Source organism: Pipistrellus hanaki (genome assembly GCF_964339955.1).
Source record: "Pipistrellus hanaki genome assembly, chromosome: 11".
Lineage (NCBI taxonomy): Eukaryota > Metazoa > Chordata > Mammalia > Chiroptera > Vespertilionidae > Pipistrellus > Pipistrellus hanaki.
In genome coordinates this window covers 8,008,771-8,033,833 of record NC_140513.1, presented here as the reverse complement: position 1 = coordinate 8,033,833, position 25,063 = coordinate 8,008,771, and the positions used below count along the sequence as shown (strand labels likewise).

The following is a 25,063-nucleotide window of genomic DNA, read 5'->3' as shown; positions in this document are numbered from 1 at the left end:
ACTATATGCCCTTGAAGTATGCTGATAAATGGATTCTGGCAATGTAAAAGTAGGAACATGTCACATAAATCCCTTTGCTGTGATACACGATTGTCTATGAATAGACATCTGATATATCTGTAGAAGAGAAATGGTTATGGTTATATCTTTATTGTACTTACCTGTTCAGTTCTCTGTGAATGGAAGAAAATGGTGATTTCTGTCTAGAATTGTTCCCTAGCAAAAAGTTTTATTTTTGCTTTTGATTGTGAGAAAAGATATTTTCAGATAGTTTTAAAAACACCTGTGGAACTTGAATATTTATTAAAATTTTTAATCTTATGCAGTGCTGATAATGAAGATACTCAGAAAATGTTTATTGATTGCCCACACTTGTCAAATGTTCCACTATCCTTGTGTAACTGTGGACCAGGGTCTTCTTTTATCAGAAAGTGCATGAAACATGTGTCTTTTGCCAAACATTTGTGGTTTGCCTATACACATTCCCCTAAAAATCAGAGGTCATAGAAAGGAGAAACCATAATTACTGCATATATCTTAGGCTTTGGTTATCTGTCAAATGGTTTGCCTGCATGCATTAAATTCACATAGTTTAAGGAGAAATGAGTAATATAAATGTTTCAGATTTGAGTGTTGACAGGTTGAAATTCTAAATGGGATAGATTCATTTTCTTCACTGTAGATGAGAAGAAAATATAGACTAACTTCCTAAAAGGAAGAATAGTTTTTAAATGATTCTGTGTTGCTCAAAAATACTCAAATTTTTATATTTATAAAATTAATTACATTATGCTTTAGAAATTTGTTCCAGAATAAGTAAAGAGAAGGTTACCTTAAAAAAAAAAAAAAATCTAGCCAAACCCGGTTTGGCTCAACGGTAGAGCATCGGTGTGCGGGTTGAAGGGTCCCAGGTTCGATTCCGGTCAGGGGCTTGTACGTTGGTCAGGGGCTTGTACGTTGGTTGCGGGCACAAACCCGGTAGGGGATGTGCAAGAGGCAGCTGGTCGATGTTTCTCTCTCATTGATGTTTCTAGCTCTCGGTCTCTCTCCCTTCCTCTCTGTAAGAAAATCGATAAAATATATATATTTTTAAAAAAATCTGTATTAGCAAGGTCAGAAATTCAATCTGACCTTGTAAATGAGTAGTACAATAATATTAAGCTGACTTTTCCGGTGTTCCCAGAGATAGGTGTCTGTTGTGGAAATGCCATCCAAATTAAATATTTCATTTCAGAGCTGTTGTGTTGAAGTGAAGCATACCTAGTGTTCTGCGGGGAAAAGTTCTGTTTCCTGAAGTAGCCACAGGAACATGGGTGAAACCACTTATATGGGTTAGTTTTTTCATGTGTCAACAAATTGCACTTAATCAAGAGTGTTAAATGAGCTTTAGGTGCTGTTCATCCCCTGACCTTACATCTTCTATCTTTCACTAGAGGTATCAATATATAGAGAGGAGAGGGTGAACTTTAGAATAAAAATGATTTAGATTTCCCAAGTCTGCCACTTACTGAATATATAACTAAAGATAACCTACTTAATGACTCTGAGACTCAGTTTCTCCACTTGTAAAAATGGAACTAATCTTACATCAAGGATTAGGACTTGAAAGCACCTGGCATCCCTGCTCCTTTCCTGGATACTCTCACTCACAAAGTAATAGAAAGGGTTCAGTCCCCTCATTTTACATACGATAAAACTGAAGCTATAATATCATTTATTGTATATCAAAAAGGACTGAGAAGTTCAACTCCCAGTTGTTGTTTTTTTAAACATACCAGACTGTTGACTTTTAAAAGTCTTAATGAAACTTGATTATTCATGAGAAAGTGAGAAATAACTCTGAAAACATTGGCTCTCTTCTTTAGGCACTTGACTAATTTTGTGAGTTTTATTCTAAAAATCCTATTAAATTACCACCAGTCTTTTAAAAACTTTTATTGAGCAATGAATGGATAAACAAAATGTGGCACTTACATACATTGGAATGTTATTGAACCTTAAAGGAAATTCTGACACAGGCTACAACATAGATGAACTTTGAAGTAATATAAGCCAGCTATAAAAAGACAAATATTGGTATGATTCCACTACTTATATGAGGTCCCTGGAGTAGTAAAATTCATAGAGATAGAAAGTAGAATATTGGTTGCCTGTGGGAATGGGAGTTATTGTTTAGTGAGTGTTATTGTTTAGTAGGTTATTTCAGCTAAAGAAGATGAAAAAGTTATAGCAATGGACAGTGGAGCTGGTTACACAACAATGTGAATCTACTTAATGCCACAGAACTGTACATTTAAATATGGCTAAAATGGTAAAGATTATGTTATGTATATTTAACCACAATTTTAGATTAAAAATTTTAAAATCTTTAAAAAATTAAAAATCTTACAAATTCCTATAATCTTAAGATGTCTTTCTTTTTTAGTTCATCTGAAATTGAACTAAAAGAGTAACTTTATAGTTTAAGGAATTGTCACAGGCATTATAGGTTAAAATTTGTCTGACTTTTAGACAAAGTGGTTTATCTTGCCTAAGTGTTGTAGGCCCAAAATTAATAAGTTTTTTCTTTTGTTTTTACTTTTTTAAGCTAAGCTAAAATTACTCAGAAAGCTTACATTAATATGATTCTTAAATAATTACTTTAGTCCTCAAATTCAGAGTCAGACTTAAAGACACACCTATTGTTTAGCTAATTGTATAGTAATGGAAAGGAATTTTTTATTTTATAAATAAATAAGAAGGGATTTTTTTTTTTTTTTCTGTTTTCTTAGATTTTCCCACCCTTCCCAGGGATAGGCTGTAAGAAATTTATGTGAAAACTAATGCAGGGAAATAAACTTCAGAGTCAGAAAAGAAAAAAGAAAAAAAAAAAAAAGGCTGAGATTAACATGGCGCAATTTTTAAAAATACCCTATCTTCTCTTGCACTCTGCTTGATTAATTTTAAAGGGCTACAAACCCATAGGAATTGGCCTGCTATAGCATCCTTGAAATTTGATTCCTTTGCTATTTCGAATCTTGTTCTTTTTCTGAGCAGAGAATAATCTTATCAGATCTGTGTTTTAGAAAGATGCAACTAGGAGTAGCATAAGAGGATGTATTGGAATGGGGAGATAATGGAGACAGGAATATCACAGAAAGTGATGCATTTCAGAAAAACAAACAAACAGTGGTACCAAGATACCAGGGTTTGGATCAAGTTTCATAATTTTCTCTGTGAACTTAAGCAAATTATTGAATCAATCTAGTCCTAGTTTGTCTGTCATATGAAGTTAATACCTATTTGGCAAGGTCAGTATAAAGATTAGCATTCATGCATGTAAAGCTTCTTAGTACCATATTCGGTATAAAATCGGAACTCTTTAGATTTAGCAAGGTGATTTAAGTATTCCCCTTAAGATTCCCTAAAACTGCATTCATTTGCTCACTGGTTGATCCACAAAAATGATGGGCAATGGGAAGGAAGTGATAAGAGAGTATTTGAGTCCAAAGGGAATCCAAGATATGTTTTGTGACTCAGTATGGTTTAACTAGTTTGGCTGTGAAAGTTGGCAACCTGTCAAAGGGTCAGGCACACTCAGGGTGGCCCTTTTTGTCTCTTCATTCCTATCATCATTCATATTCACATCCTAATCATGTATACTATATGTATAGTGTATTTGTCATTTGTCCTCACATTACTCATACCCTATCACAGTGGTGGCAAACTGCGGCTGTGAGCCACATGCGGCTCTTTGGCTCCTTGAATGTGGCTCTTCCACAAAATACCATTGCCTGGGCGAGTCTATTTTGAAGAAGTTTTAAGTTTAAAAAATTTGGCTCTCAAAAGAAATTTCAACCATTGTACTGTTGATATTTGGCTCTGTTGACTAATGAGTTTGCTGACCACTGCCCTATCAGTTAAATACTGATGAAAAGTATCATTCAACCAATCAAATTTATTGAGTACTGACAGTAGGCAAGAATATGATATGAAGATAATATGAATAAAATCTAAGTTCCCTGTCCTCAAGTAGTTTTATTTTTAAACTAGAGGCCCTGTACATGAAATTCATACACTCGGGGGAGGGCGTGTTCCCTCAGCCCAGCCTGTGCCCTCTCGCAGTCCGGGAGCCCTCAGGAGATGTACTACTTAGCAGGCCTAGCAGACGATGTCCTTAGTGTTGCCTTGGAGGTGGGAGAGGCTCCTGCCACCACTGCTGCATGAGCCTGGCTCAGGACTTCTGGCTGAGTGGTGTTCTCCCATGGGACCACACTGACCACCAGGGGGCAGTTCCTGCATTGAGCATCTGCCCCCTATGGTCAGTGCGCATCATAGCAGCCAGTCTTCCATCTATCGGTCAATTTGCATATTAACCTTTTATTATATAGAAAGGATATATTTTTATTGATTTCAGAGAGGAAGGGAGAGAGAGATAGAGATGGAAACATCAATGATGGCTGCCTCCTGCATGCTTCCTATTGGGGAATGATCCCGCATCCAGGGCACGTGCCCTTGACTGGAATCGAAACCAGGACTCTTCATTTCGCAGGCGGATGTTCTATACATTGAGCCAAACCAGCTAGGGCCACAGTAGTTTTGAAGGGACTGTGTGTACTCAGTGTATTCCTAGCATTTACCTTGTGGTTTATATTTAGCAAGTGTTTCTGGAATGATCAACCAATACAGTGCAGTAGGAAAGATAGAATATTTTACTGAGTGATAAATGCTGTAATTCTGTGGTAGAATTAAAAAGCAAATGAAAGCCTTTGGAACCAGGTAGGGAAATAAGGAATATTGCAGAGGGAAACAGGGAGATTGAATGTTTGATTGTATCACCAGATTGTTGTTTGGGGAGAAGGACTAATTGGGAAAGTGAAGACATTCCTATGTTAGCAAACAGCGTGAGCAAGTCCTTGAAAGCATAAAAATGCATAATCAATTTAGTAAGTTATCTGGTGAGGTTTGATAGAAGAGTTAAGACTAGAATGATAAAGTGTCTCCAGAGATTTTGAAAAATTAATGATATAAGGAGTTTAGATTGTTATTATTTTTAAAAAATATTATTTTATTGATTTCCGAGAGGAAGGGAGGGAGAGAGAGAAATATCAATGATTAGAGGGAATCATTGATGGGCTGCCTCTTGCATGCCTCTTACTGGGGATCTAGCCCAGAACTCTAGCATGTGCCCTTGACCAGAATTGAACCCCAGAACCTTAAATCCGAAGGTCGACACTCTCCATTGAGCCAAACTAACTAGGGCGGAATATTTTTGTTTTGAGTCAGGAGCACAGGTTTTGAGGAAGGGGTGGGATATACAATCATATCTGAACTTTAATAATTAACCAACCATAGGATGCTGATAACCAGTTACTAGAGAGTCTACAAAGGGAGACTTAACATGTAGAAGTTGAAAGAGAATGAAGTACTCACCAATCAGTGACATGGATGATAGCAAAGAAGGAATAGATTTTTGGAATATGTTTTGAAATTAAAATCCATTAGTTTCAAGGAAGAAGAGAAAAGGAGTCAAGGGTTTTTTTTTTGGCATTCTTGGATCAGTAGTTGTTAATCAGGATTGGAAACATCTGAGGAAGAATATGCTTGCGTAATGAATGGGGGTCCGATTTGCACACGTGTAATTGATTTTGAGATGGCCATGGGACATGTAGCAGAGCCCTCCTGTGTATTTTCATAACACCCTTTGCATACCTCTATTTTAGCAAACACTATACTGTACTGTATTGTAATTACTTGTTTACTTGTGTTTTTCCTATACCACTATGAGCCTGTCAAAGGTAAAGAGAAGTTAGCCAGTGAGCTAGTGAGATAGCCAGGAGGAAATATGGAAAAAGAAGAGGAACGGGATGGAATTTAATGAGTGGACAGAAGAGAAGGAACCTAAATGGCAGCTGAGAAAAGGTAGTCAGAGGTAGAAATTGGAAGGAAAAACAAGAATTTAAGAATAAGAAAATGGTCAGTATTTTCATTTATTTTAGCTGGTAGAAGTAAGATGAGTACAGAAAATAATTCTTTAAATTTTGAAATTGTGTTGGGTTTTAGAAGAAGAGGTTTGTGAGGGTGAGAGGAGAGTGGGCAGATTTTTGAGAGGGACTGCTCAGTTTGTGTGGGGAATACCTTTGAAGTGGTAGAGCTGGAGGCAATCAATACTATTCCTTTATGAAGAAAGAGTTTCAAGAAATCCAAAGGAATAAAGATAAGTCTGAGCCCTGGACTAGTAGCTGGACTAGCACAGTTAGTCTCAAGCATGTCAAATTCAGTTACAAGAACATTCACATCTATTTTAACAAGTTAAGTAGGCCATTGGGTTCACATTTTGGCTTTGCCTCTAAACAATTACATTACAACCATTACCTTGAAGAAGTTACATAACCATAACCTTGAATAAGCATCATATCTTTAAGCCTCAATTTTCTCATCTGTGAAATAGATATGTAATGATTAAGTTAAGTGGCATTCACTGGCAAATTGTAATACTGCATAATAGGCACTATAAAAAATGTGAAATGCTGTAGGAACAGAATAAGGCAAATCATTTCATTTAGCCCTGGGGTGAAAATGGGCAGGTTACTAGAAAAGGGAGGGTTAAATCATGAATGATGAGTTGCAGTTGATGGAGCACACAAGCAAGGAAACCACTTTAGGAAGAGTACACTCGGAGTGCAGATATGTGGAGATATTGAAGTTCAGGTGCTTCTTGACTTATGATGGATGAGGTTATGTCCTGATGAACCCAACATAATTTCAAATACTATTGTGATTCAAAAATGCATTTAATACATCTAACCTACCAAACATCATAGCTTAGCCCACCCTATCTTAAATGTGCTCAGAAAACTTAGATTAGCTTACAGTTTGGCAAAATTACCTAACAGAGACTATTTTGATAAAGTGTTGAGATTCTCAAGTAATTTACATGTGTATTGCTTTTGCACCATCAAAGTTGTACATACCATCATAACTTAGGGACTGTCTGTATACAAGGTGTCCTCAAAAGTGTTTACACACTTTGATTATAAAGTCAGTGTTTATTAACATACAGTTCATTTTCAAAATTTAAAATCTACAGAAATGAATTTATTTTTTTTGTCAACACCTGTTTTCAAACTGATGATCATTCTGGTCCAAGCACTGCTGATAATGTGAAACAGTGGAATTGCAAACATCAAAGAAAGAATAATTTCTTTCTGTATTTGTGCACCCTTAATTCATTGACTGTTGCTTGGTTTTGTACTGTAACTTTATTTTTGATGGATTCTCATAAAAATAAAAGTCTAGTGGCACTTTGAATAAATTTTCCTTGTTCAGAGCTTGGTCTGACTTCACCCATTCTTTCAAATCAGTTGTACCTGAAAAGGAGTAAAAATTGAGTTATCAGCTGATAAGAGTATATAACAGCTGGTAACTCAATTTTTGGGTATACCCTATATGTCCTTAGCAAACACATTACCACCTCTACTACAATACATTTCTTGGCTCCATGTGTAAGCGCCTCTCCCAGCCTGTTCCCATAGTAGTTGTTTTTACCCTAAATCAGTACCTGTTAACCTGTTCAATTTGCCTGTATTCTCAACTAAACTATAAACTTTTTGGGGGCAAAATCTGATCTGTTCTTTAGACACTAGACACTCAGTAAGTATTCATTGAGTGGATGAAGCAAAACTACATTAAAAAAGTTTTCAGAAGTACATTTCGGAGCATTCTGAATGCCACACTGCATTTAGATTTCATGCTATGAAATGTAGAGCTGTGATCGCCTGGAAGCAAAGAAATTAGTTTAAGTAGAAAGCAGCAAAGAGTTATGGATTAGAGCCTTAGTTATATCTAGTTAAATGATCTTTTCTTGGGGTTGCCATTTCCTTATTTGTTTAATATTATTTATGATTTCTAAGTTTTTTTTCCCAGCTGTAATAATCAGGGATTGTGTGATTCATGCTGCCAGGTGGTTATCTAGGTATGAGCCTTTGAAGGAAAAATAGTGCGTGGCATGTGGTATATATGTTCAATTAAAAATCCAAAGAATAAATCAGAATTTCTTAAGAGGAAAGATTAAACAGACTCTCAGAACCTTTACTTAGACATACAAGATAAGCATAGAGCTGGAGTTACTCTTGCTAATTGGTTAAAGCTTTCTGACTATAACATTGTATTTGTTCTGTTGCTCTTTTGGCAACCAAATGATAACATTGCCACAAAATATGCAGAACCAGGTTTTTAAGCGGTAGGTGAGTTTGAGTTTTATTCTAGGAGTCAGTAAATAATTGAATGGCTTTTCATAACTGACACATTTTTATACTCCCTGTTGGGAATTTTTGGCTTAAGACACTTTTGTTGGTAATGTTCATATTGAGTTGAGTTCTAAGAAACTGTGAAATGGGGAAATTGAGTTTTTAATGAACTTCAGATTTCTTGCTACCTAAGGTATTTCCCATCTGTAGAATTTATGATTGCCCTGACTTTAATTTATTTCTCTTGGTGGTTATTTTAGAATTTTCTTTCTTAAAAACACATGTTAGTATTTAAGTATCAATAATGATAGGAAATCCTTAGTGATTTACTTGAGTGCCTTCAATATAATTTATTTGTACATCTTTACAAATTAAAGGATAGAAAACAAGTGTAGTACTGTTATAATTTTCAAGGCCAAGAATATAGTTGCAACATGTGGCAAATAAATTACTGTAGGTAGAGTTGTTCTGGAAGGAATATATTTTATTTATTTGAAATCTGGACTATCTTGGCTCTGACTAGCATAAAATTTCATTATCTAGATTAGAAAACCTAAATTCTAAGTGGTGAAAGTCTTGGGAAAATACTTTGGAAGTGTTTTTTAAAAAGTTTTTTTTTTAAATTTGTGTTTTGTAAGAATTAGAGCATAAATATCTGGTAGACATTCTATATGAGTATCTTTATGGTTTTTGTTTTTCAGGCATTTAAAAAGTATCTAATCATTCATGAGTTGAGCTTCATTTTTGAGTCATGGATGACAAGGCTTCTGTTGGAAAAATCAGTGTGTCCTCAGACTCAGTATCCACTCTTAATAGTGAAGATTTTGTCTTGGTTTCCAGGCAAGGAGATGAGACACCATCTACAAATAATGGGAGTGATGACGAGAAAACAGGACTCAAGGTAAAACTCCATAACCTAAGTTTCTTTTATTTAGCCTTGCTAAGCCCATTGCAAACTTGGCCTTAATGAGAAGGTATATGGAGTGCAAGTGAGAACATGGAAATAATATTCTTTCTTTTTTAATGCTAAAAAGTTTTATTTACAATTAATGATAGTAGCACATTTATATTTGGTTAAGAATTTTTAATTTGTTTACTTCTAAACTTCTATTACCCCTAAATGTCAAACTTAGTGGTCATAGTGTAAACATTTGTAATTTTAGTGTTTTTTTTTCACTTTTTCATTGAATTAGAGGTGATTGTTTTGGTGTATGTAGTGTAAGGGCAGTGGCAGGTCAGCAGTGCTATTTATATAAAAAAAAAAATTAGGAAGATTGAAATGGACCTTTAAATTCCTGGCTTTTGGCCACTTCTGTTTGTTTATATTTTCTCAGCCAAACAATTATTACTTCTTTTCTTATACTCTGTTATTGTTTTGCTTTTTTTTTTTTTTTTTTTTTTTAATATATTTTATTTGTTTTGTACAGAGAGGAAGGGAGAGAGATAGCCAGAAACATCGATGAGAGAGAGTCATCGATCAGCTGCCTCCTGCACACCCCCTACTGGGGATATGCCCGCAACCAAGGTACATGCCCTTGACCGGAATCGAACCTGGGTCCCTTCAGTCCCCAAGCCGACGCTCTATCCATTGAGCCAAACCGGTTTCGGCTTGTTTTGCTTTTATGGATATAAATAAAAAGTTTACCTGCTAGCATCGTTTAAAATGTAAGTAGCTTTAGAAACATTTCTATTCATGTTTACATCTTTTCATTTAACAAGTCTTTCTTATTATCAACTGTGTGCCAAGTACTATCTTCCTATATAATAAAAGCCTAATGTGTAAATTGTCCCCTCGACTGGGAATTCAACTGCTCGCTATGACATGCACTGACCACTAGGGGGCAGCGCAGAACATGGTGGGCATCAGTGATGTGGTGCTGGCAGTGAGCAGCAGCGGAGGTGCTGGCAGTGAGTGGCAGTGGAGGCGCTGCCAGCCCCCATGGGCCCTGCCGAGAGTGGGACTGTAGCAGGATGGTGGAGTGGGTGAGCAGGCGGCGCTGGGCCAAGGTGGGTGCAAGTGGGGCCTGATCGCCCTGCAGGTGACTAGTGGTGGGGGTGGAGGTGGGGCCAAATGACTCAGGTTGAGGGAGGCACGTGGGGCCCAGGTGCTGCCCAGGACCCCAGAGGTCAGCTGGGACCTGCCCTTCCTTCCATGCCAGACACCTGTGCTTCGATTGCAGGCCAGGCCTAATGACCGTGCCCGTGTACTAATTTTGTGGTGAATAAGATAGATAAAGCCCTGTGTCCTTCTTGGGGCGGGGGGGGGGGGGGGGGGGGGACGGGGGGGACGACACACACAGACTCTAAGCAAATATAAGTAAATTTAAGTGCTGTGAAGAAAATCAAAGTGGGATATATGGATAATGAGTGAAGGAGCAGGTACTATTTTAGAGACTGTCTTGAAATGACATGTGAGCAGAGACCTGAATGAAACGAGGAAGGAGATCAAGAAGAAATCTGGGAAAAGAGCTTTCCACAGGGAACAGAAAACGAAGACCCTGAAGAGGATCCCCCTTATTAGGACAGAGATAGAACAGAGTGAATAAAGTAAATAAAAGTGGTAGAAGACGAGACCCAATGGCAGGTAGGGACTGGATTAAATAGAACTTTTTAGAGCTTAGTAGGAATTTGGACTTTGTTACAGATGTGAAAAGAAATTTTGGAGAGTGGGCATGATCTAGTTTACATTTTTAAAAAGCTCACTGGCTGGGACACCTCCAGCATAACAGTATGGAAGCTCTGTGGAACTGCTCCCCAGCAGCAGTGGTAAAGTTATTAAAAAACAACCATTGAAAGTTTGTGGAAATGTTCTAAAGGACATATAGCAAATGAAGAAACATTTATTCAAGGAAATTTACTAAAATTTGGTAACAGTTCTATGGTATTTGAACCAAGACCTGTTTTTCCCCCCTCCTCTATCCCAGCCAAACATCATGGTAGTAAGTCCATTCCAGATTGGTGCAGTCAAGAAAACAGGGTTCCCTCCCCACCTCACTCCCACCCCCCAGCTCACAGGTCAGAGGGCTATCTTATAGACAATAGCATTTCTTAACCTGCCTCCAGCTATTTTTTTTTTTTTTTTTTTTTTTTTTCTGGCCAAGTGTGACTCAGTGGTGGGGCTCCTTTTTTCCTCCCAGCCCTTATTCTCTGCATGGAGGCTATATATGGGGCGTAGTGCTGCTGAGTATACCAAGAGCCTGATTGCCCTTGCATGTAAAGTAGTGGCTCCCACCACTAGAGTCAAGCCAGAAGAATTTGAGTCTGTTATACCACCTCCCATACCCACCTAGTGCTCAGCTTCCGAAAAAGAGGTATCACTAAGAGAGAAGCATGCCATTGTCTATACTTTGCAACCTTATAGCTGTGGCTTGGAGGTTTTGCCTATAGTGAGAAGGGGGCCATAAAACAGTTCCTAATCTCTTGCCAAAGGAATTGATTTTGTTTACAGCAGAGTGTGGATAAGTTAAAGCCTAAGGGTACTCTCAAAAACAGTGGAAGTTGTAGTGAAAGGTAATTGGGAAGAGATTTGTAGATTGATTAGACATGGGTTTAACTGTAGGATTGCTGGGCAGAAACCACCTTGGATCAGAACAAAACTCAAACACTGACTTCTGTTACTTCCTTCAAAGTAACCTCAATTTGTTATATTCTGTGGAGCAATTTATATTTGTTGTAAACTATAGAGCAATCAGCCACACTTACTGGAGTGGTCAGAGGAGACAAAGCATATTGCTAAAACCACTTGTATCTTGGGATGACAATAGGTAAATGATACCCAAAGGAGCAACATTATATTGTATCATTTCTCAGTATTGGTCTCCCCACTGTTGGTATTTTTTATACTTGCTTGTTAGTTTAGTAACTAGCATGCTTATTTTAGTAAATTCTATTATTGTATCGTTGAGCCCTCATGACAGTCCTGTGAGATAGACATGAATGTTATCATTTTAGAGATGAGACAGTTGTGGTTCCCAGAGTTAATTTGTTCACAACCAACAGAGCCATGTCCCAAATGCAGGTCTGTCTTACTGTGGAGCCCAAGTAGCACTACTAAGGATAGGTACACAGGCTATACTCAGTATAGCTATAGTCCTCCTGGAATTGTGCCACAAGCTAGCTCTTGTTTCCAATAGTTTTTCTACCACCTACTTTATAAACAGTTATGCATATATCACTCACCATGCAATCTCTGTCCTTGCAAATATTTATGTCTGTGTTTACAGTGTTTACTAAGTTGGCTACTTTATATTTGTTTTTCTTTGTTCAAGATTGTTTCTTAAAGAACTCTCTCTTCCTCTTCATGTTTATAGCATGAAAAGGAACACAGATCTAAATGTGAATTTATTTGTATTATTTGTACACGTTTGCTTTTTTATTTTTATATTGTACTAAATAAGTTATAAGACTTTTGGACCTCAAAGTTTATTGTTTGTGAATTGCAGCATGCTGTTTGGTCATATATATGTTATATATATGTGTACACACACACACACACACACACACACATATATTTTTCGGTTAATCCTCACCCGAGGATATTTTTCCATTGATTTTTAGGGAAAGTGGAAGAGGGAGGAAAAGACAGAGAGAAACATTGATGTGAGAGAAACACATGATGGGGCTCATGCAGGAGGCAGCCAAACCAGGGCCAGGGCCCTAAGGATCCTACAACCAAGTTATGTGCCTTTGACCGGAATCAAACCCAGGACCCTTTGGTCTGCAGGCTGACACTATATCCACTGAGCCAAACTGGCTAGGGGTGGTCCTGTATTTTTTATTGTAAACTTTAAACCCTAATGACACTCAGAATAATAGAAAATGATGGTATTTGTTTTTGTTTTTAAAACAAAGCTAAAAATAAATCATTCAGATTAGATTTTATTTTCTGTAAACCAAAATCATATCCAAATTGGATAAAAATCATACTATTTTGGCTTCTATTTTTTGCATGTATAAAATTCAGTTCAGTAAACATGTATTGCAGGTGTATTCTTCAATAGTTGCTTATCTTTGGGAATATAAAGCTAACTTAAGAAATAGTCTTTGCTATCTAATAATGATCAGTCTGGTTCAAGAAACTCACTAAACAAATATTCTCTAAAAATAGCAATGCTAGAAACTTCTATAATATAGAACACACATACACACACACACACACACACGCACACACACGCACACACACGCACACGCCTAATATCCAAAGTGTCTCCTCTGGAGTTTGACCAACCATTGCTTGCTATGATGTGCGCTGACACCACCAGGGGCGGTGTGGAATGAAGGCCCCAACCGGCAGTGCTATTTTGTGCACTGGGCCTCTAGTAAATATACATGCTAATATTATGGTAGCACTCCCTAAGGAGGGAGCAGTTATACCCAGAGGAGATAACAGAATTTAAGCTTTGTCTCAAAGAAAAATAGGAGAAGAGGGTGGCTTTTCAGGAAAGCAAAGAGTCTATGCAAAGTCTAGATGCTTGAAAGTTTATGGTGTGTCCTGGGAAAGTTGAGTACTAGTTTGATATGACTGATAAGAGATGGAAAGGTAGATTGTGGAAAAACTCGTAGAATATACTACCGTGTTTCCCCGAAAATAAGACATCCTCCGAAAATAAGACCTAGCGCATGGAAAGATAAGACATCCCCTGAAAATAAGACCTAGCGCAACTTTGGGAGAAAAAATTAATATAAGACACTGTCTTATTTTCAGGGAAACAGGGTAGTAGATATGAATTTGAGCTTTATATTATGAGTTTAAAAAATAATGCAATGCTAGATCAGAACTAAAATTTGCAATTATAAGTTGAATGGCACTAGGAAAGATAGGTCACAGCAGAGAGAAAGAAGGCATGGAAACTACTACCTTTGCAGTATGCCTGTGTAAAATGAAAGATGCTGTCATGTAGTGTTAGCTGTGCAGAGAGAGAAGGGAAACGTGCACAACTGAGCAGGGATCAGTAGGATGTGAGTAGTGTGGGAATGACAGGAGGCAAGGATGATCATGATTCTTCATTTGGCCACTGAGTGGATAGTAGTGCAATTCATTGATCTGTTTTAAAAAATTGATACAGGAGGACAATCGGACAGTGAGTTAAGTTTAAAATAAATAAATTATATATATATATATATATATATATATATATATATATATATATATATATATATAATTGATTTTTACAGAAAAGAAGGGAAAGGGATAGAGAGTCAGAAACATTGATGAGAGAGAAGCATCGATCAGCTGCCTTCTGCACACCCCCTATTGGGGTACAACCAAAGTACATGCCCTTGACCATAATTAAAACCAGGACCCTTTAGTCTGCAGGCCAATACTCTATCCACTGAGCCAAACTGGTTAGGGCCAGTGAGTTAACTTTTGATGCAATAAGTTTGGAGTATCTAGGTGAAAATGTCTGTCCAGTAGATAGTTGAGGAAGGGGTTGTAGGAATTGATTAGTGATTATTTATATATCGTGGGGAGGTGAGATGGCATAGGAGAGGTTATTACCAAAAAAACAGAATCCTGGAAGAACACCTGTTGAGCAACAGATAAAGCAAAGGAATAGTTGTATTCTCTAATTGCATTGTTAGTAGAAACTACTTCCCCCCCCCCCCCTATTTTCTTTCTATTTTGTACAACTGTTTTAGATTTATGGTAAGATTGAGAGGAAGGTACAGAGATTTGCCATATAATGCCTGCCTCTACATATGCATAGCCTCCCACACTATCAATATACTCTTTAGTTCTTTTATATATATATATATATATATATATATATATATATATATATATATATATATTTTCATTTTGAGAGTATGTTTATTAAAACTGGGGACAGTAAAACAAGGAAAGGCCTAGGATAGAAAAAGCAACAGGAGATAGACTAGGTCTGGCTGCTTTGGCTCACTGAGAAGTCAGGAAAGGGAGCCTTGGAGACAGGTTCAGAGGATTAGCCCTGGATGAGCTGTGACTGCCCATTGTTCTGGTTACAAGACTTGTGGGGTCCCTTAGAGTTTAGGCGATGTGGGAGGGGCGGGGGGAAGGAAAGGCATAGGAATACTGGTATGCTCCTGGGAGGGAGAGCGTGATCAATATATTTTTTATTAAAAAAAAAAAAAATCTTGATTGCTGAAACCGGTTTGGCTCAGTGGATAGAGCGTTGGCCTGCAGACTGAAGGGTCCCAGATTCGATTCCGGTCAAGGGCATGTACATTGGTTGCAGGTGCATCCCCAGTGGAAGGTGTGCAGGAGACGGCTGGTTGATGTTTCTAGCTCTCTATCCCTCTTCCTTCCTCTCTGTAAAAAATCAATAAAATAGATTTAAAAAAAATCTTTATTGTTGAAAGTATTACATATGTCCCATTTATCCCCATTGACCTCTCCCATCCTGCCTCTGCCCCCCACCTCAATATATACTTTCTGTTTTACTTTAAGTCAAGTTTAAGGTAAAATTTATACACAGTAAAATTCAACCTTTTTAGATGTATAGTTATGTGACCTTGAGTGAATGTAAACTTTTTTGTCACCACCACCATCACAGTCAAAATGCAGAATATTTTCATCACTCCAAAAAGCCCCTCTATGCCTCTTTTTAGTCAATCCTCTTCCATCCTTCATGGCCTTTGGCAACCAATGATCTGATTTCTGTCCCTATAGTTTTGTCTTTTCCAGAATGCCATATAAATGGAATCATATAGTATATAATAGCCTTTTGTGTCTGGCTTATTTTACTTAGAATAATGCCTTTGAAATTCATCCTTATTTCTGTGTGTATTAGTAATTTATTTTTATTGCTGAGATGTATTCTATTATATAGAGGCCATAGGCATTTATTTACCCATTCACCAGTTGTTAAATACTTTTTATTCAGTTTTTTGTGATTATGATTAGTGCTGCTATAAACATTTGCACACATGTCTTTGTGTAGACTTATGTTTTTAGCTTTCTTCAGTAAATACTTAGGAGAGAGTCACAAGGTAAATATATATTTAACTTTATAAAATTTTACAAATAAATGGCTAAAGTGATTGTACCATTTTGCCTTCCCACCAGCAGCAATACATGACAGTTTTTTAGTTGCTCCAGTCCTTGCCTGCCCTTGGTATTGTCAGGATTGTTTTGTTTTTAATTTTAGCCATTCTTATAGGTGTATAGAGGCATATTATTGTGGTTTTGATTTTCCAAATGGCTACTGATACTGAGTTTCTTTTATATTTGTCATTCATGTTTCTTCGGTGAAATGTGTATTTTTTTAAATTGGGTTGCTTATTTTCTTATTATTGGCTTATGAGAATTTTCTGTAGACTCTGGATATAAATTCTTTATAGCATATATAGTTTGCAAATATTTTCTCCAAGTCTGTGGCTTCTCTTTATTCTCTAACAGTAACTTCTGAGCAGACTTTTATAGTTTTGGTAAGCCTATTGTATCAGTTTTTTTCTTTTATGCATACTTTTGTGTCCTTAGGAACTGTGTCCCAAGATTGCAAAGATTTTCTTCTATTTTTCTTATAAGTTTTATTGTTTTAGAATTTACATTTAGATCTGTGATTCATTTTGTATTAATTTTTGTATATGTTATGAAGTTGGTTGAGATACATGTTTTTGTATGTGTATGGGTGTCATATTAATTGTTCTATTTAATTACCTTTCTCCCTTGAATTACCTTGCTAATTTTGCTAAAACCAATTGGCCATATATGTGTGGATCTATTTCTGGATTCTATTTTGTTACATTGATCTATATGTTTGCCCTTTTATTAATATCATAGCATCTTGCAATTATATTTATTTAGAGATGATTGTGGTATCTGTTAGGAATGCTTTTGACAGCAAGGAACAGAAGGCCCTATTCATTGTGGGTTTATTTTCAGTTATAGCAAAAAGTTTATAGATAAGCAGTTGCTGGTTTGTTTAAGGGATTGTTCATCTATACCAGGCATCAAGAAACTATAAGCCTGCTGGCTTAATCTAACCTATTTTGTAAATCACCTGTGGAATTTATTAAACATGCATATGCCCAGGTTCTACTTCTGAAACTGACTGAGTTGTCAGAGTGGGAGGTGGGACAGAGGGAAGAGCAGGTGTTTGAATTTAACATTTATTGGTAATTGTGTTATGTAGTCACTAGAGGCCTGGTGCACAAATATGTGCACGGGTGGGGTCCTACGGGCCTGCCCCAATGGGGGCCTATAAGGCTGGGCTGGTGGGCAGGGGAGGGGCTGTGGGAGGTCAGCCATCCCCGTCCCCAGGGTGAGCGGGCCGATCAGGGGTGGGGCCACCTGGGGGGAGGGGCCACAGGCGGTTGGCTGGCTAGTCCTGCCCAGATCTGGCTGGTTGGCCAGCCGCAGTGAGCGGTTATAGCGACCATTATTCTGGTTGTTCTGGTGTTCTGGTCATTGGTTTTTTATATATATAGATGGTTAAAGAACCATTAATATAAGGTTGGGGGTTAGAGTGTAGTCCCCAGACCAGCAGCATCACCATCTCCTGGGAACTTTTAAAATGCAAATTATCGAGCCCACCCCAGACTTAACTGATTTGGAATTCCGTTAGGGCCCAACAGTTTGTGTTTTAACAAGTTCTCCAGGTGACAGATGCAGTCCAGCATTTGAAACCTTGAAAGGCTATTTCATGATATGCCTAGGAAAGATTAATGGACTATCTTTTAAAAAACATCTTAATTGATTTAAGTATGTATATTATAAATATGTATATTATAATTTTACAGATAGTAATTTTGAAGTTGGGTTAAATGTTGACAAATGATATTTTTAAGCAGCATTTAAAAATCATTTTTTGTGTAGTCATTACTTTTTCTTAGTCTTTAAAGATGAGTTAAGGAAATAGAAGGCAGTTCTTAATGTTTATAGACTTTATAAACGAGGGAAGAATGCGAAATACACATGTATAAACACAAAAGATAAACGTATAAATATTATCTTTTAGGGTTAGGTATATTTTCATGATTGGCGAATACATTACAATGTAGGCAACTAATGCAATAGAAAAGTTGAGTTTTACTCATATTTTATATTTAAAAGAACAAAATACTTCATCGCATGTAAAATGACTTTTCTCTAATTTAGTTTGTTCTTTTAATGATTGCCTTCTCAGTTATAATTACTAATTTTTTAAATATGGACTCTAATATTTTTCCCCAATATGTTTTCAGGAATCTCTGAACTGTTCTTTTTAAAAAATTATTATTGACTTTTGAGAGAGGAAGGAGAGAGAAACATTGATTTGTTTTTCCAATTATTTATGCATTCATTGGTTAATTCTTGTATATGCTCTGGCTGGGGATCAGACCCACAACCTTGGCATATTGAGACGATGCTCTAATCAACTGCTCTAACCTGTCCAGGGCTTAACTGTCCTTGATGTTAGTTCTCCTTCCCTTAGAAAAGTGTGGATTCAATTTGGTTATCTTTTGTTTACTTCTGGTGATTCAGTGTTTCTGAAAGTATACGAGGTTAATTGAAACTAATTTCTAGTTTGTTTTTTATGTGCTTTTGAAAACAATTTCTGAAAAAAGAATTTTGATTGCAGTTGTGAAGGAGTAGGATCAGACATAAGCAAGAGTTAAAATTACTTGATTGAACCACTTGTAGTTCCATTAGCAGTAACTGTAAACATAAAATGAAGTTCACAGAAACAGACCTGTGTGTAATTGAAGCTAAGAGGCTGAACATCTGTCTGAATATCAGCCACTCCTCTTATTTCCAAGGCAGGAGTGGCTGATACGATAGAATTTCCTTGGGAAAATGTCAGCAAAAAGGAATTGAGATTGTTTCTCAATCATAATTTACAGCCAAAGGGACTTGAAGTTTAAGAGTTATAAAAGATGTTTGAATTGGGTTCTTTGATAGATCAGAGTACCTCTGTTAACTGGAATTTTGCTTCCCAACTTCTTTGTTGACTCTACTGGGCAGACCTCATTCTCTAACAGTCTCATAGTCCCACCTCTGTTAACATTTTGTTAGGGTTTAGTCTTCTGAAAGCCTCTAAATCAACACTTTGTTTTCATCATGACTTTTCTTTTCCTAAATTAATTCTTTAAAATTTTTTCTTGAAAAACATTTAATGAATATACTGGGTTTTGTCACTGTGGTTTTCTTTAGTACTGGGCAAGCTCCACTTGATTTTGTTCTTGTTTGCTTCCTTGTTGAGCAACTAATAATAAACCATCATGACTCTAGAAAAATACTTGACATTATTGAAATGGATTGCTTCTGTTCATCAGGAATATTTTATACATGCATCTCTCTAGCGTTATTCAAGTGTCTCATAACTTTAAGAACTTGTTCATATCAGAGAAGTTTTCCTTAGAAATACAAGAGATGTACTTATAGCAGGAGTACTTATAGATGACTCTCTCTCATGTCGCTGCATGGGGGGGAGGCCTTCAGCCTGTTCTTTTCATAAACAGACACTTCCCTAACATAAATACATGGGAAATTTTATTACCTATTAAGTTATGTGTCTGTTGATAACTTCTGGAAGCAAACAGATTTTTCCTTTTTCTTAACAATGAGAGGAGCTGCTAAGGATATTCCTCTTAACAGCATTGCTTTTCATCAGACAGTAAAATTAGAAATCTTTTCATTGTTAGGTTAGGACATTGTAGAATATTTTTAATAACAATAGACTATCCACAAGTATTTCTGGGTATTAGTCTCAAAGTCATTAAACTTTTCCATGAAAAAAATTATGAATTAAGAGGGCAGCCTTAATTTTTTTTACTCTACTCTGCAGATCTTGATTTATTCTATTTTTAAAAAGACATTTCAGAAAATACCTTATATCAAAACTGATTTTTCTCTAGATGCAGACCCATTTGAATCAGGCCTGGCTTCTCTCTCCGCTGATTGCATGTATTTGTGACCCTTAGATTATAGGGAATGGAAGTGAGCAGCAGCTGCAAAAAGAGCTGGCAGATGTGCTGATGGATCCTCCAATGGACGACCAGCCAGGGGAAAAGGAGCTTGTGGAAAGGTCGCAACTGGATGGCGAAGGAGATGGGCCTCTTTCTAATCCGCTCTCAGCTTCATCCACCATTAACCCTGTGTCATTAGTAGGGCTCCAAAAACCTGAGATGAGCCTGCCAGTGCAACCTGGACAAGGAGGTTAGGATTGCTGCATTGCTTACATTACTGAAGGTTATTGTTTTTAATATTTGAGCGTCTACCCTGTTCTAGGTTTGATTCAGAGTGAGCAAAAATCATTATCTGTGTCCTCTAGAATTCAGATTTAGGGGAATATGAGGGAAGTAAATAGATGTACCATTCTGTCATTTATATCAAAGAAAGAAAAATAGTTAAATGACATTAGGGAATCTTACTTCAGGATGTTTAAAAGAGGAGTTTGTGTACAGTGTTGGACAAATGGAGGAGTAAAGCTTGGTGAGAGATGTTTGCTCCAGGCCTGTGTTATAACTTTGTGGGAATAGTTGTCAAATTGGAAAAAAGAAAGCTGAAGGAGGAAAAGGGCAATTAGAAAGGCTCATTGGTGTTAAAACTGCAAATGTTTATTGGGAAAGGGAGAGCAAGGGGATTAAGAGAACTTAATAAAGTGGCTAAGATGATGAATGAGAGAAATAATTATAACAGTGCAGATTAGAACAAAAACGGATTTTTTAGAGGGGTAAAATACTAAAACATTTGTTTGTTTTGTTTTCTCTTAAATGTAAACAACGAAGTCAAAACAAATGAGAAGAAGCAGAAATTGGATCTGAATCTCAGGTCACCTTTTAGACTTGGAATTGACAATACAGCAATACCTGAACATTTTGGTGTTAGTGACAGTTCTAGTATGTGATTTCTGGCCTTAATGGGCACTTCTTCTGGAGCAATGGGATATTATCTCATTAGTACTTAATTTTAGAACCTAAATAGAACTTGTAGATTTTTACTTGGTTTTCATATTCAACAAAATATTAAACAAAATTAACTACCTTACTATCATTTCTTTCAGATTCTGAAGGGTCAAGTCCTTTCACACCAGTGGCTGATGAGGACAGTGTGGTCTTTAGCAAGCTAACTTACTTAGGCTGTGCCTCAGTCAATGCTCCCCGGAGTGAAGTGGAAGCCTTAAGGATGATGTCCATCTTAAGAAGCCAGTGTCAGATTTCACTGGATGTAACCCTGTCAGTGCCAAATGTGTCTGAAGGAACTGTGAGGTAAGACCAGCCTCTTGAAGTATTTGTAACAGTTGATCAGATTTCTGACCTGTAGTTTTAGAAATAAGCAGTCAAAAGATAAGAACATTTATTTATGTAATGTTCAGTTCTGGCACTTATGTTATCATGTCTTCCAAGTATTGTGACCCTTATGGAAAACTTGTTTGAACAGTTTTTTTTACTCTACTCCAATTGTGTCTAGCAGCGGTCGCCAGTCGGTGGTCCGTGAGATCCAAAAGGTTGGTGATCGCTGGTGTGTTGCACATTAGAAATGTAAATGTTTGTGGGTTAATTGAAATATATTGACATGAGAGTCTGCCTAGCAATTTATGTTTTCCCAATACAAATAAATACTAGCTTGACACATTAGTTCAATAGGGAGTTTAATGCTGATTTTGGAAATTACAAAAAACTGTTGGTAAATATTAATTATTCCAGTATAGTTTCTTAATTTAAAAAAATATATATATTTTTATTGATATCAGAGAGGAAGGGAGATAGAAACATCAAGGATGAGAGAGAATCATTGATTGGCTGCCTCCACTGGGGATTGAGCCCACAATCCAGGCATGTGCCCTGACTGGGAATTGAATGGTGACCTCCTGATTCATAGATCAATGCTCAACCACTGAGCCATACTGGCTGGGCCAGTTTCTTAATTTTTGAGATGATGAAACTGAGGCCCAGAAAAGTCTCTAGAAATGGCTATTTTCATACTAACTATATTCTACATTTTTATAGAATCCATAACAAATATATATAAAAATTAGCTAAGTGAAGAATTCTAAATAATCAGATGAACACAGCTAAAATAAAATAACATTTCCCCCTAAAAGTACAGTATAAGCTTATTTCAGAAAAATCAGAGTACATAAATAAGCAAAAATTCAGGAAGATACTCAATTCTACTTCTATTAATAAACACAGTTAACATCTTAGTTTATTAAGACCCTCTTTGTGTATTTGTATGTGTATGTTTATGTATGTCTATATATATGTACATATATATGCATGTATACTTATAGAACTATTAGAATCAAATTTTTTAACAATGGAAATACATATACCATCTTGTAACATGCTTTCTTCACTTAGTTTTATATCATGACCTTCAGAAGCATTTTGGCTTTTCATGTTAGTAGAGTTGTAGTTGTATGGGGATACAAGTAAGTTAATTATTTAAAATTTAAAAAATCTTCATATGTAATTTTTCTTGGAGTATTTAAAGAATTTCACAAATCCTAATTTCAATTATATTTATTAATATGGAACTTTTGTTGTTGTTGTTAATCTTCACCCAGGACATTTTTTTCATATATATATATATATATATATATATATATATAAATGTTTTTTAAATTTTTTTTTGAGAGAGTAGAAGGGAGGTAGAAAGAGAGAGAGAAAGAAAGAAACTTTGATGTGACAGAAACATGAACTGTTTCCTCTTGTACGCCCTGACCAGCACCAGGGCCCGTGACCAGAAATCTAACCCACGATCCTTGGGTGCACCATTTGACACTCTAAGCACTGCTACAGTGACTAGGGCTGATGTGAAACTTTTAAAAAATAAATTTCATTGTTGAAAGTATTACAGATGTCCCTGTTTTTCCCTCCTTGACCTTTTCTAGAGCACCCCTGGCTCAGGCCTCCACCACATTATTATTTATGTCCATGGGTTATGCATGTGTGTGCATAAAAGTTCTTTGGTTAATTTCTTCCCAACCAACCACTCTTGCCTTCTCTCTCAGATTCATCAGTCTGTTCCCTGTTTCTGTCTCTGGATCTGCTTTGTTCATCAGTTTATTTTGTTCTTTAGATTCTGCAAATGAGTGAGATCATGTGATACTTGTCTTTCTCTGACTGCTTATTTCTCTTAGCATAATACTCTCCTAGTCTTTTAATAAAGTTTATTGAGCACTCATTTCTATATGCTTCTTAGTCTATAGTCATTTCCCTGATTGAAGTTATGGTTTGTTCTATTTTAATTCTGTAAAGATATAAGAAAAAGAATTTCTCTTGTCCTGTTTTTCAGGGTTTAAAATGTTTTTAATTGATTTTAGAGAGAGAGAGAGGAAGGGAGGGGAAGAGAGAGAACAAAACAAGACACATTAATTTGTTGCTCTACTTATTTTTCATTCATTGGTTGCTTCTTGTATGTGCCTGACCAGAGATTGAACCTGCAACCTTGGTGTATCAGGACGATGCCCTAACTGAGTTATTCAGCCAGGGTCAGAGTTTTATCAAAGTGCCTTTGAACCTGGATTAGTTTCCCTTTTACAGATTTCTATTATGCACAGGCTTTCCCCATAGATGCCCCTGCATATTGTTGAACTGGCATAGTTTCTTTTTAGTTCTTTTATAGTTGTGTCCTCAAGTGCTGAAAACAGAGCCTGAAATATTGTAGGTATCACATAAATATTTGATGAATGAATAACATTTCTTTGATTTTCAATGCATGGCATTTTAAAATTTTTATTAATGATTTTTTTCTTAAGTGTTAACATTCTTAGAGTCTCTCCCCCTTTATTTGCCATGAGTCAAAAGAACATGTTTTACAGTGACAAACACACCAGCTTTTTTATAACTTGAGGCCTGATGCATGAAATATGTGCAAGAGTAGGCTTTTCTACCCCCACTGCCAGCACCAGCTTCCCTCTGGTACTTAGGGCCCGGGCTTCCTCTGGGATGACATTCAGTCTAATTAGTATATTATGCTTTTATTTTTATAGATAAGAAAGCAGATTAGGTCATTCTTTTAGGAGATAATGAGAAGCACAGCTATAATGATTTATTCTGATAAGACTAATTTACTCATTGTTCTTGTCTTTAGTTACAAACTATGTAAGAAACATATGTACTTACTGATATTATATGCCTTCCTGATTGCCTCCCTAAAATCTGGTGATTATGTAGTTTTTAATATAATGAAATTATGTAATCAATAACTTTAGGAATCCATATGTGACTTATTTCAAGAGTTAAAATTAATGTGTTAGATAATTCCACTAAAGGTTTATATGAACTTCCTGCTAGAAAGATGACTCTGAAATCATAATATAGATGTAGTGAAAATAGCCCATAATCCCTCTAATCTTTTTATCTATTTTTTTTTTTTCTGGTCAGACTCTTAGATCCTCAGACAAACACTGAAATAGCAAACTATCCTATCTACAAAATCCTCTTCTGTGTCAGAGGGCATGATGGAACTCCGGAAAGTGACTGTTTTGCTTTCACTGAAAGTCATTACAATGCAGAGCTCTTTAGGATACACGTCTTCCGATGTGAAATACAAGAAGCTGTAAGTCCTTAAGAGAATACTATTTGCAAATGAAATTTCACCTGTACCTTCACTGTGTTGAAATGATTGCAGTATTTATTATGGTCACTTATAAGCCAAATGAAATTCTCTGCAAGTGTTTTGCTTAGTTCAGCCTTATGGACAGAAATATGAAGGAGCTAAAAGGCAGGTTAACCAAAACCTTGCTGCTGAGAATGTCAGAGGAGACCAGCTGGCTGCTTCTTGACTGGGTTAAATAGGCATTTTGGTTCCAGCAGTGACACATTTGCAAACAATTATTTTAGAGCTAACTTTTGTACTTATTTTTATTGTGATAAATGTATTCAGATCGTTTCTAACAATTTAGAAAATCATTTTTCAGTTGGAT

General features: G+C 36.5%; 1 protein-coding gene across 5 annotated transcripts in view; it reads left to right on the top strand.

Moving 5' to 3' along the window:
• Positions 1-25,063, top strand: part of RABGAP1 (RAB GTPase activating protein 1) — a 128,459-nt gene that overhangs the window by 11,116 nt on the left and 92,280 nt on the right. For 4 of the 5 annotated variants that reach the window (XR_014796431.1, XR_014796432.1, XM_084899939.1 and 1 more), the window contains exons 2-5: positions 8,930-9,129; positions 20,112-20,346; positions 21,194-21,398; positions 24,522-24,696. Coding sequence is in view for 3 of the 5 variants with exons in the window: in XM_084899939.1 (XP_084756065.1) it covers positions 8,980-9,129; positions 20,112-20,346; positions 21,194-21,398; positions 24,522-24,696 (765 nt within the window). In the remaining 2 variants the exon portion in view is untranslated. The remainder of the gene's footprint in view (positions 1-8,929; positions 9,130-20,111; positions 20,347-21,193; positions 21,399-24,521; positions 24,697-25,063) is intronic. The other variant, XM_084899940.1, reaches the window with a different exon arrangement.